Source organism: Lathyrus oleraceus, chromosome 3 (genome assembly GCF_024323335.1).
Source record: "Lathyrus oleraceus cultivar Zhongwan6 chromosome 3, CAAS_Psat_ZW6_1.0, whole genome shotgun sequence".
Lineage (NCBI taxonomy): Eukaryota > Viridiplantae > Streptophyta > Magnoliopsida > Fabales > Fabaceae > Lathyrus > Lathyrus oleraceus.
The window spans coordinates 233,562,183-233,574,689 of NC_066581.1; the positions used below are offsets into that span (position 1 = coordinate 233,562,183).

The window sequence follows — 12,507 nt, forward strand, 5'->3', positions numbered from 1 at the left end:
AGCAAATAACAGATCTGTTGTCCTGGGGTACAGGTGTTACTCCCCCTTTTTGTCAAAAATGTTGCCAAAGCAACACTGAATATTATAGACCAAAATAAATTACACACAATTTTCAGAGACACAATCTTGATTTTACTTCAAAGTTTCAACCAAGAATACCCCCTCTTGATCTTGCTTTACAACTTTGATCAAGACAACACCCACTTGATCTTGCTTCATAGCTTTGATCAAGTAGACACACACTCTTGCTTCACAGCAGGTACAACCCTATCAGATGCCATGACTTTGTGTATGACATCTTGAACCACTCCTGCAGGAACATGTTCCTTAACCCCCGCATGTACATAGGATGTTTCATGTTAAGATATCCCCCTAACATCTTGTTAACACACTTGTTGCAAGTGAAATAGCTATGATCTGTTGACCAATCAGAGCACACTTTCAATTGTTTAATAGTTTGAAATATTAAACAATACATTCCTAACATCCTTAGTTGCTATAATTCCTCAGAAAGGCATATTCCCAATTTGCCCCTTAAATTTTCAAACTGAGTAGCATCCAAAGCCTTTGTGAATATGTCAGCAAGTTGTAGTTCAGTAGCTACATGTTCCAAGGTCTGATGAAGTGATGTCTAATGTCAATATGTTTGGTCCTGCTGTGTTGGATGGGATTCTTTGAAATATTGATGGCACTGAGGTTGTCACAGAACAATGTCATGACATTCTGAGAGACATTGTACTCAGTCAGCATCTGTTTCATCCATACCAGTTGGGAACAACTGCTTCCAGCTACTATGTACTCAGCCTCTACAATGGACAATGATACACAGTTCTGTTTCTTGCTGAACCACGATATGAGATTGTTTCCCAAAAAGAAACATCCTCTTGATGTGCTTTTTCTATCATCAGCACTCCCAGCCCAATCAGCATCACAATACCCAGATAAGACAGACTCAGAGCCATGAGAGTATAGCATACCATAGTCACAAGTCCCATTGATATACTTGAGAATTCTCTTGACTTGATTTAAGTGACTCACTTTGGGTTCTGCTTGGTATCTAGCACACACACCAAATGCATAGGCAATATCAGGTCTACTGGCAGTTAGATATAGTAGACTACCTATCATGCTTCTATACAAGCATTGATCAACACTAGAACCTCCTTCATCTTTAGTTAATTTTAAATGAGTAGGTGCAGGAGTTCTTTTGTGACTAGCATTATCCATACCAAACTTCTTAACTATGTTCTTGGCATATTTGCTTTGGGAGAGAAACATAGAATCCTTCATTTGGTTAACTTGCAGTCCAAGAAAATAAGTCAATTCCCCAACCAGACTCATTTCAAATTCAGATTGCATCTGGTTAACAAAATGTTTCACCATTTTATCTGACATTCCACCAAAGACAATATCATCCACATAAATTTGGGCAATCATGATTTTGCCATCTTCATCCTTCACAAACAAGGTCTTATCTATCCCTCCTTTTCTGTACCCATTAGAGGTCAGAAATTCAGTCAACCTTTCATACCAAACTCTAGGAGCTTGCTTCAACCCATACAAAGCTTTCCTCAACTTGTACACATGTTTTGGCAGGTTAGGATCACAAAACCCTTTAGGTTGTTCCACATAGACTTCTTCATTCAAGTAGTCATTTAAAAAGGCACTCTTCACATCCATTTGGAACAATTTGAACTTCAGAATGCAGGCAACACTAACAACAATCTTATTGATTCAAGCCTTGCAACTGGTGCAAAAGTCTCATCAAAATCAACCCTTTCAACTTGAGTATATCCTTGTGCCACTAGTCTTGCTTTATTCCTAGTGATTACTCCTTTCTCATCAGACTTGTTCTTGTAGATCCACTTGGTACCAATGATGTTAGTCCCTTCAGGTCGTGGAACTAACTCCCAAACTTCATTCCTTTTAAACTGCTCCAGTTCATCTTGCATGGCATTGATCCAATATTCATCAGTCAGGGCTTCTTTCACATTTTTTGGTTCAACCTTGGATACAAAACAAGAATTTGAGCTATTCTCCCCTGATCTGGTAGTCATACCACTATTGGGATCCCCTATGATAAGATCCTTAGGGTGGTCTTTCTGAATTCTGATAGAAGGCACCTTGTTGGATGCATCTACCTCAAATTCAGGAGGAGTATCATGTACCTCTTCAGTCTTGACTGGTATGTCTGTTGAAGTCTCAAGGAATGTTCCAACATCCTCTATGGCATTGGCTCCTTCCTCTTTATCATCCACAATCACATTTATGGATTCCATCAGGCCATTGGTTCTGGAGTTGAAAACTCTGTAAGCTCTGCTGTTAGTAGAGTATCCTGGGAATATACCCTCATCACTTTTGGGGTCCATTTTCCTTCTCTGTTCACGATCTGTAAGAATGTAACATTTGCTTCCAAAGATATGAAAGTACTTCACAGTAAGTTTTCTTCCTTTCCATATTTCATATAGAGTGGAAGAGGTTCCTTTTCTCAAGGTAACTCTATTGTGAACATAGCAAGCTGTATTCATAGCTTCATCCCAAAAGTGCATAGGAAGCTTCTTTGCATGAATCATAGCTCTAGCAGATTCTTGAATAGTTCTGTTTTTTCTTTCAACTATCCCATTTTCCTGAGGAGTAATAGGTGAGGAAAACTCATGACTTATCCCTTCAGATGAGCAGAACTCGTCAAACTTGGAATTTTTAAACTCCGTCCCATGGTCACTCCTAATTCGGACAACACAACTATCCTTTTCCCTTTGGAGTCTGATGCACAAATCTTTGAAGACATCAAATGCATCTGATTTTTCTCTGATGAAGCTTATCCATGTGTATCTGGAATGGTCATCAACAACCACATAAGCATATCTCTTCCCACCCAGACTTTCAACCTGCATAGGTCCCATTAAGTCCATGTGCAAAAGTTCTAGAGTTTTGGATGTTGTAGGATGTCCCAGCTTAGGATGTGACATCTTGGTTTGCTTGCCAACCTGACATTCTCCACAGACTCTTCCTTCATCAATAAGCAGCTTTGGGATTCCTCTAACTGCTTCCTTGGATATGATCTTTTTCATTCCTCTTAAATGAAGATGTCCAAGATGTCTATGCCACAACTTCACCTCCTGTTCTTCCTTGGCTGAGGAGCAAATTGAGGAGTAGTTTGAGACTTTAGGTTCCCATAGATAGCAGTTATCTTTGGATATGGATCCTCTCATAACTTCCTGACTATCTCCATTCGTCACAACACATAATTCCTTAGTGAACTGAACATAGAAACCTTGATCACACAGCTGGCTTATGCTGATGAGATTAACAGTTAGTCCTTTTACTAATAGCACATTATTCAGTTCTGGAACTCCAGAACTGTCCAGCTTACCAACACCTTTGATTTTTCCTTTAGCACCATCACCAAAGGTCACATAACTGGTAGTATGAGGTTGTATATCCACCAATAAGTTCTCCATACCAGTCATATGTCTTGAGCAGCCACTATCAAAGTACCAATCTTCTCTGGTAGATGCCCTTAGAGCTGTGTGAGCTAATCTAGCAACCCATTGTTGTTTCTTGATGGGGGAATTATGCTTAGATGCCTTCTGCTTAGGTCTGATTTGAGGGGTCTGGTTAGGGTAACCATGCAACCTGTAACAGAAGGGTTTTATGTGACCAAATCTTCCACAGTAATGACATCTCCATCTTTGAAATTTCTTCTTCTGATGGTTAATCCTCCGGTTTCCCCGATGTTATGACATTGGCTGTGACTTCTGCTTGACTTTCTGAACTTCAGCCTTTGAGCTTTTGAGCTCAGTTGAGGGTTTCTTAGCAAAGCCTAAACCAGACATGGTTCCTGATTTCTGTCCCACCTTTAGAATCTCTTTCAAAGTGTCAGTTCCTTTATTCAGCATTCTGATGGATTTTTTCATTTGATCTAGCTTAGAGGTCAGCAAGATTATCTCACCATTTAGACCATCTATGACTGTCAGATGCTTCTTCTTCTCAGCTTCCAGCTCCTTGATGAGTGTCTTCTGCTTTTCTCCTTGTATACACACTTCTGCACTTTTGATACATAGCTCTTTATATGAAGCAGCAAGTTCATCAAAGGTAAGTTCATCTCCACTTGAGTCATCATCAGAGGCACAGACACTAGTTAGTGCAGTGACATATTTAGCAGATTCTCCTTCAGATTCACTCTCAGAGTCTCCTTCAGACCAGGTGACAGATAGTCCCTTCTTTTGCATCTTGAGGTACGTAGGACATTCAGCTCTAATGTGTCCAAAACCTTCACATCCATGACACTGGATTCCCTTGCCTTGGTTGAGCTTTTCTTAAGATGTTGATCTTTTACTGAAGTCAGACGAAATGTTCTTGACATTTGGTCTCCCTTTTTTATCAATCTTCTTTATGAACTTGTTGAACTGTCTTCCAAGCATGGCTATAGCTTCTGATATGCTTTCATCACCTCCAATACTTCCTTCTTCTGAATCCTCTTCGGTATTTGATATGAAAGTTATGCTTTTGTTCTTCTTTTCAACATTCTCACACAAGCCCATTTCAAAGGTTTGGAGAGAACCAATAAGCTCATCAACCTTCATATTACAGATATCTTGAGCCTCTTCTATAGCAGTGACCTTCATGGCAAATCTCTTGGGCAATGATCTGAGAATCTTTCTTACAAGTTTTTCTTCAGACATTTTCTCTCCTAAGCCACCAGAAGTGTTGGCAATTTCAAGAATATTCATGTGAAAGTCATGAATAGTCTCATCCTCTTTCATCCTCAGATTTTCAAACTTGGTGGTCAGCATCTGAAGTTTAGACATCCTCACCTTGGAGGTACCTTCATGAGTTGTTTTGAGAGTATCCCAAACTTCTTTAGCCAACTCACAGTGATGCACCAGTCTGAAGATGTTCTTATTTATCCGATTGAATAGTGCATTCAAGGCCTTAGAGTTTCCAAGGGTTAATGCCTCTTGCTCCTTGTCCCACTCTTCTTCAGGAATTTGCATAATGATTCCATCTTTACCAGTCTTCGTTGGATGTTCTCATCCCTTGTTGACAGCTCTCCAGACCTTGCTATCCAGAGACCTCAAGAAGGCTATCATACGAGGTTTCCAGTCATTATAGTTATAACCATCCAGCATGGGTGGTCTATTTGAGAATCCTACATCCTTGTCCATGGTACTAGAAAATAACGTCCCTAGATCTCACCCAGAATTTAACAGGCAGGGTTGCTTGCTCTGATGCCAATTGAAATTCTAGTTAACAGACTTTCGATGTCACACTGGATGTTATGACATCCAATTCTGCACAGACAAGAATGATGCAGAACGTAAATGTAAAGGACAGTAAATAACACAGACAATTGTTTACTCAGTTCGGTGACAAACACACCTACGTCGGGGGCTACCAAGTCAGTGAGGAAATCCGCTATAAGTAGTATTAATTCAGGACTTAAACCAACTGTTTAATCCTATCACTTAAGACCTACCTAATGCAATTTCAATCTTAAACTAAGATCAGAGTTCCTACTCACTCCCCCTCAATCACCATAGTGATTACAACCTTTAATTAGTTTAAAGTTAATGGCGAAGTTATATTTCAAACAACTCTTGATTGTGCTTAACAGCTTTAAACACAACACGCACGCTTAAAAGCTTAGAGTGATACAACAATTACAACTCAATGAACACCCTAGTCCAACAGGTGATAATTGCTTGACACGCAAGTTAAACCTAATACAAGACACAAATAAAAATACAGCAGTGAAGTATGATGGTACAATGAATGCTTCACGCTTAAAACCCCTGAGTTCTGAAAGTAAGATTGCCATCCTTTTATATTGCAGCACTTGGGCCTTGTACTTGTATTTCCTAAAATTAAGGTTAAGCAAATTAACCTAATTTCCACATATTAGGGTGCTACTAAATAGGCTATATGTTAGGCCTCTTAATTGTAACTCAGTTGTTAGTTTCCTGGATTTTAGCTCAGCTGTTAGATTCCTAAAAAATAGCCTGAGAAAAATACTGAAACAGAAAAACTAACTAGCCTACACTTTAGCATATGCTGTTAGGAATGAATGTCATAACATTCAGATTGACGTCCAGAACATAGGCCATATGTTAGGTATGTTATTCTCCTGAAAAACAGACTGAAATAAATACTGAACTGTAGCAGAAAAATCAACCTGCCTATAATTCAGTATCTGTTATCAAGGATGAATGTCATAACATTCAGTTTGACATTCAGACAATAGGCTATGTGTCAGGTATGTTATTCTCCTGAAAAACAGACTGAACTAAATACTGAACTGTAACAGAAAACCAATTATTCTATAGTTCAGTATCTGCTGTCAGGGAGGAATGTCATAACATCCAGTTTGACATTCAGTAAATCCTGTATTAGCTAATCCTGCAGCATACTACTCAAGCATGTCATGACATCAGTCAAGACATCAGAGTACAGTTAATATTTTAACACAAAATGCAGTCAATCAAAAACATCTACACAAATCATAATATCAAATGTATTCTTGCTAAAAACGGATTCATGATAATTCTTTTTCATAACAATCATATCTCATATTTGGTACTTCAATCAACCTTGCTTGTCAAGCGAGAGATATACTTTAATCAACATTGTGTGCAAACAATCTGAAATGCCTAATAAATTATTTTCGACGTATAGTGTCATAAAAGTAGCTAATTGAAAAATACATAAATAATCTTTAATAAAAGCTATCAATATGCAAATTCAAATATCTTGTTTAAACAATATCAAATAAAATCTTTTTTTTATTTTAAAAATAAAAATTAATAAAATATTAAATTTTCAAATCAAATTTTTATTTGAAATTTTTTTATTAATTTTTTTTTAATTTTTACACAAAAATATGTAACATAAAATCATTAGAAAAAATACTAAAACAAACGGGGCCAATCATACACAATGGTCTCGTTGTTATGCTCTGCAATAGTCTTCAATATTTCGTGATATTAAAGAATTTATGGAGCTACAGAAATTGTTAAAGGATACTCTTGAACAAATAATGGTAGCTTAATACATCAAATTTCTATCAAACTGAACTATGCAAGAGCATACAACTTCTCACAAGACAAATCAATCTCAAAATCCCATACAAATTCCTATGCCTCAGAGACTGAATCGCATGAAAACAACTAAATTCGATAATAGAAGAGACATACAAAGGAAAGATGTGTTAGTAACCGGAGCTAATACAGATCATCTCACTTCCGATCACCTACATCGCGAGTCTCCCATGCTGGTTTTGTTTCAGTAGCAATGTCTCTCCTGATTAGTGCTTCTATTGGCTTCGCGAGGAACAAGTACTGCAGGCAAAAAGAAGAAAATGAACAAGCCGAAGAAAAAAACCTCCTGTCGTTTATAGTAATAAAAAGAGAAAATGGAGTCTGCCTAAGTTCAAAAAGCTTACTTGTAGAGCAAATATGAGAGGAATCCATAATTTTCCTCTCTGATTTGGATTCGGTCCGTCAATCAAATTCTTGTCAACAAAAATAGATTCACTTTTGTTCAATGCAACTTCTGTGATTGTTTGGACTAGATGAGGAATCCATGCAATCCCATTTGGAAGAACCTGTCACCATGCAACACATTTTCTCAATCAGATTTTAAGCATATGATATATGGGCTAAGAGGGATATAAGGAAATCATTATGCAAAATCTCCAACCTTTTCATCACTGTCATTTTTGTTGCATCTCCCACTATTCTCGATCAAAACAACAGGAATGTCAGAAGCCTAGGGTCAAGAGAAAAAAGAATACACAAGCATGAAAATTATTAATTAGTGTTTGTGAAAAGCAACAAACTAATTATCAATATTAACATTAGATTAATTAAAACAAAAGAAAAGGAGACAACCTGGACAGAATTTTACTTATTATCAATGACTATGTTTCTATCTAACAATTCGTTAATCTCGAGATCTTTCTTATGCCATAATGTTCATTCAAAGACTATTATGTTTCTACCCAATTCGTTAATATGAAAGACCATGTTTCAATTCATTAACCTCAAGATCTTTCTTACAGCATAATGTTCTATCAAAAACAATATTTCTATCCAATTTGTTAATTTCGAGATCTTTCTTAATAGTTTCTCTTATAACTTTTCTACCTCTAGTTGTTTAACTCCTCTTCACTTGATCTACTTTCCTTACAACAGAATCTACAGGTCTTCTCTACATGCCTAAACCTATGTGTCCTCTGTCCTCTCTACATGCCCAAACCTATGTGTCCTCTCTACATGCCCAAACCTATGTGTCCTCTCGACAATGCCCAAACCACGTGAGTTTATTTTCTACCATCTTTTCTATCACCCAAACCACCCGAGTCTATTTTCTACTATCTTTTCTATTACGGGTGTGACCCCCAATACTCGTTCGACTCCAATGTAAGAAAAAATAATTTGTTTATATATAAGTGAAATTAGAAGGAAAATATCAAATGATATTTCCACCATCATTGAATTGATTCATGTCATGTACAATAACTCAATAAAAAATTTAAACTAATAACTAGAATAGATGATATGGATTACATACAATAGAATACAAATCCATACTAGAACATAGATACATAAAGTAATAGGAGTCCATATGAATGCCCAGGGTTCAATTCTTAAACTTGCCAGTTTTTAAAATTTTGAATTTCAAAAAGGCATATTCCACAAATTAGCCAAGTGCCCTAAATGGAGTAATGAATATAACTACATTGGTCATCGCAGACCAAGGAAAACAGATCCCTACACGAGTAAATGCATTTGGAGAATCCACTATATAGCCAACCAAAGGATCATAGATCCAGGAGCTAAAATCTAAATATTTCAATTTCCAATGCCTTTACAGTTTATACTTTTTACCCTTAGATGTATTTCAAGGATAGGGTTGAGATATTAGATACAAAAATACCTGAGCATCCTTCTTTAAGGAGGCACCTGATCTTACAACTTGCAAGAGAGCCTCGGATCTTTTAGAGAAGAATTCATCATAAGGCAACCCATCTGGTGGAGAGAATTGGGCATGTGTGAGTGCTACTATAGCCTTGTTCCATATTCCTTTGCCAAAACTATCAGTTATAGCTTTGGCGACTAACTTATCCAAGTTGTCTACTCGATACGCATCTAAGCGGTCCACGTAAAGCAGAACATCTATGGTCTTGTCCAGAAGGAAACTACTCAAACACAAACAAAAGAAAAGGATAAAGAGAAAAAAAACTATATCAGTTTCTTAGTTTTTTTTTCGAAAACAAAACACCAAAAACATGTTTCACAAGTGGACTGTTAAATGCCAGACTTAAAAAAGCATACCTTTTTATTATATTAAGCGCCATATCATTGATGTATCCCCCTTCAATAAGACCAGGAGTGTCGATAATGTTCAATGTAAAACCTGCCCTTGATCGTGACACCATAACAGGTCTTGGCCCTTCAGACTTTCAAGATTAAATAAAACACTTTTTAACAACACATAACCAAACAAAAGAATATCAACTAAAAAACCACCACCCTATAGACCATCATAGGATAGTATCATCACATACCTGAAAGGGACTAATTGAAACCACCCTTTCTCCAATGATGGAGTTCACAGTTGAAGACTTCCCAACGCCACCTTTTCCCATCACAAGTATGGTTAAGGAGTTCACATCCTATACCAAAAGAAACAAACACAAATTCCCAAAGCCGTAAAAAAAAAAGTCACTTCAAACACAAATTCTCGCCAAAAACATGTAGGTAATAGTAAAAGTAATATAATCCCAATATTTTAAACCATAGTTGTATGTTGCAATAGTGAGAATTATTGAAAATTACAGTAAAAAATACAACCCATGCTAGTGCGATTTTCGTCTCAATCTTACAGAGAAATTAAAAACCCTAACTTTGCAGCCATAATTACAATTGAGGACCATTTCTTAACACCTTTCTGATAGTTTGAATTATGAAAAACTGCAGCCCGTGCGGCCTGCAGTCTCACAGAGACCTTAAAAACCCTAACCTCAAAACCATAATTATGATTGCAGACCAGTTCTTAAAACCTTGAATAAACCTTGATTGCAATAATTTCAAAAGATATAACTATAATTGATTGAAGTCACACTCTCAGAGCCATTAAAAACCTCGACACCGAGGCCATAACTACCTTTGCGGTTTCTTAAATCCTAGAACAAAACTAAGAAGCATGAAAAATTGTTGTATTATAACAATCTGAGGGTAAAAGGGAAGAAAAAAAACCTCTTGTTTAAGGTTTCCCAAGAGTTCAAGCAACTTAGTCTGTGTAGCAGGAGCGAATGTATTGATTCCTGACCATTCACGAACAGTTTGTTGTTGTGAAGCCATAACGTTCCACTGATAATTCCACAAACACAACAGAAAATTAAAAGGAAAAACATTTATTAGTGAAAAAAATTCAATTCAACTGAAACCTAGCACAATTAGAAAACAGATAACATGAAGACGAATTAACAAATACAATTACTAAGAATTATCAACACTGGTTTAGACAAGTGAAATGCTGGAAAAGAAGAGTGTGAGAAAATTAACGATAAAATTGGGGGAAAATAAGAAGCGAAAATGAAGAAAGATTGATGAGTACCGGAAGGGAAGGAAGAGATTGTGGTAGGGAGGCGCAACGATAGGAAGAACCGCCCTTAGCCTCCTTATCCAACTAGTGTTGTTTCGATATGATGATAGCGGGTTTCTTCTTGAACTATTATTGCCTTGGTCCTTTAAATATTTATTAGTAATAACTTTTTTTAAAGGATTAATAATTACTAGTTTGGTTAAATGTTTTTTTATCTTGTTAATATCTTAAAGATTTTAGAGAATACAAATAAAATTTAAGTGGTTGAGGTGGATAGAATTATGATTTTAAAAGATTATTTAATTATGTAGTATCTAAAATTTTTAATTTTATTTTGAATTAGATTTAAAAGATATAAGAGGGTCGTCAGGCTAAAAATAAGAGGAATTATAATATTATTTTTGAACATTTCACTTTAACTTGGACTCGTTTTTGGAGGATTAGTGGATTAGAGCAAATCTAAGTAGGTCATGAACCCAAACTAAGAAAAGTTGAATGAACATGAAATTCGAACATATACTCAAAATTCAAAATGCCAAGTTAGGAAGAGAATGAGAGTGGGATTAACCCCCGCTCCTAATGGGCTTAAAACTCACCTTTAATCGGTTCATAACTCCAATTTGTATAAACTATAGAACGGAAGGTGGTCTTCCTAACAAAAAAAAAGTTCATCGTCACATTACGCCATGTCAAAGTATCAAAATAATCAACTTTCCTACACATTTGTGACTAATATGGAAAAGATGTTACCACCGTGCTAACAACAATAATTCTTTAATATATTCAACTTAAAATTCACAAAAACATAATTCTATTAAAAAAATCCCAAATATTTTACGTATCAAACAAGTTTTCTTTCTATTTTAAATGAAATGAATGTGTTATTTGTTGGATCATGAGGATGACCATTAACATTGGGCTAGAAGCAACACACAAGTGAGAGAGACATCATATATCCACCTAAAACTTTAAGGTGATAGGTGTGTGGATTCTCCCACTTATAAATGTTCAAATTTTCACATTTATAACAAATTTGGGACTCCAACTCACACTTGACTTTATTATTGTTAACACTCCCCCTTCAATATCTTAACATTCCTCTCGTCATACCTCCTCTCTCTTTATCTTTAAGTCATTACACTTCTCCAACATCTTCTTTCAAATCAACTGCATCATCCTTGAATCATAAATCCATCATCAAAATGTTCATTGCATGACCACTAAAGCTAAAGATGAAATTGTTTAGCCTATGCTCCACCCTACACTTCTTTTAACAGAGCTTGAACCCATCTCATACAAGATAAATCTCAAGAATACTGAATGGATTGAGGCCATGAAAGCTTAGCATACAACCTTACTTAACAACAATGCTTGGAGTGTTACCTCTCTCCCTCCTAACAAGAGAGATATTAGGTGCATATGGGTATTTAGAATCAAGCAGAATCCTGATGGATCCATTCTGAAATATAAGGTAAGTCTTGTGGCCAAAAGGTTTCATCAGGTCCAAGGCTTTGATTTTTTAGGAAACCTTTTCTCCTGTTTTTAAACTTGTATTTGTCGGGATCATTTTAACACTTGATATTTCTAGACAATGGCATATCACTCAGCTACATGTCAATAATGTGTTCTTAAATGGTCTCTTAGTAGAAGAGGTGTATATGCAATAACCCCCATGGTTTTCTCAACTCTGAGACATCTTTGGTACGCAAACTCAAGAAGCTCATTTATGGTTTGAAGCATACATGTATGGCCTAGTTTGAAAAGCTTACTATTACACTTCATAGCTTTGGATTTCACACCAGTAAATGTGATCCATCACTATTTACTCTCAACAACCCCACCTATACCATGTTTATGCTTGTGTATGTATATGACATCCTTGTCACAGGGAACTCTTAA

At 36.3% G+C, this 12,507-nt stretch overlaps 1 protein-coding gene across 1 annotated transcript; it reads right to left on the reverse strand.

Annotated features, from left to right (window-relative positions):
* Positions 1-6,926: 6,926 nt before the first annotated feature.
* LOC127126531 (translocase of chloroplast 34) lies at positions 6,927-10,738 on the reverse strand. Its single transcript, NM_001427577.1, has 8 exons — positions 10,621-10,738; positions 10,260-10,373; positions 9,569-9,676; positions 9,336-9,460; positions 8,938-9,199; positions 7,699-7,767; positions 7,442-7,603; positions 6,927-7,337 (listed from the first exon to the last, which is right to left on the reverse strand). Exons 2-8 carry the CDS (start codon positions 10,362-10,364, stop codon positions 7,236-7,238), a joined length of 933 nt encoding a protein of 310 aa, NP_001414506.1. The 5' UTR covers positions 10,365-10,373; positions 10,621-10,738; the 3' UTR covers positions 6,927-7,235.
* Positions 10,739-12,507: the final 1,769 nt, after the last annotated feature.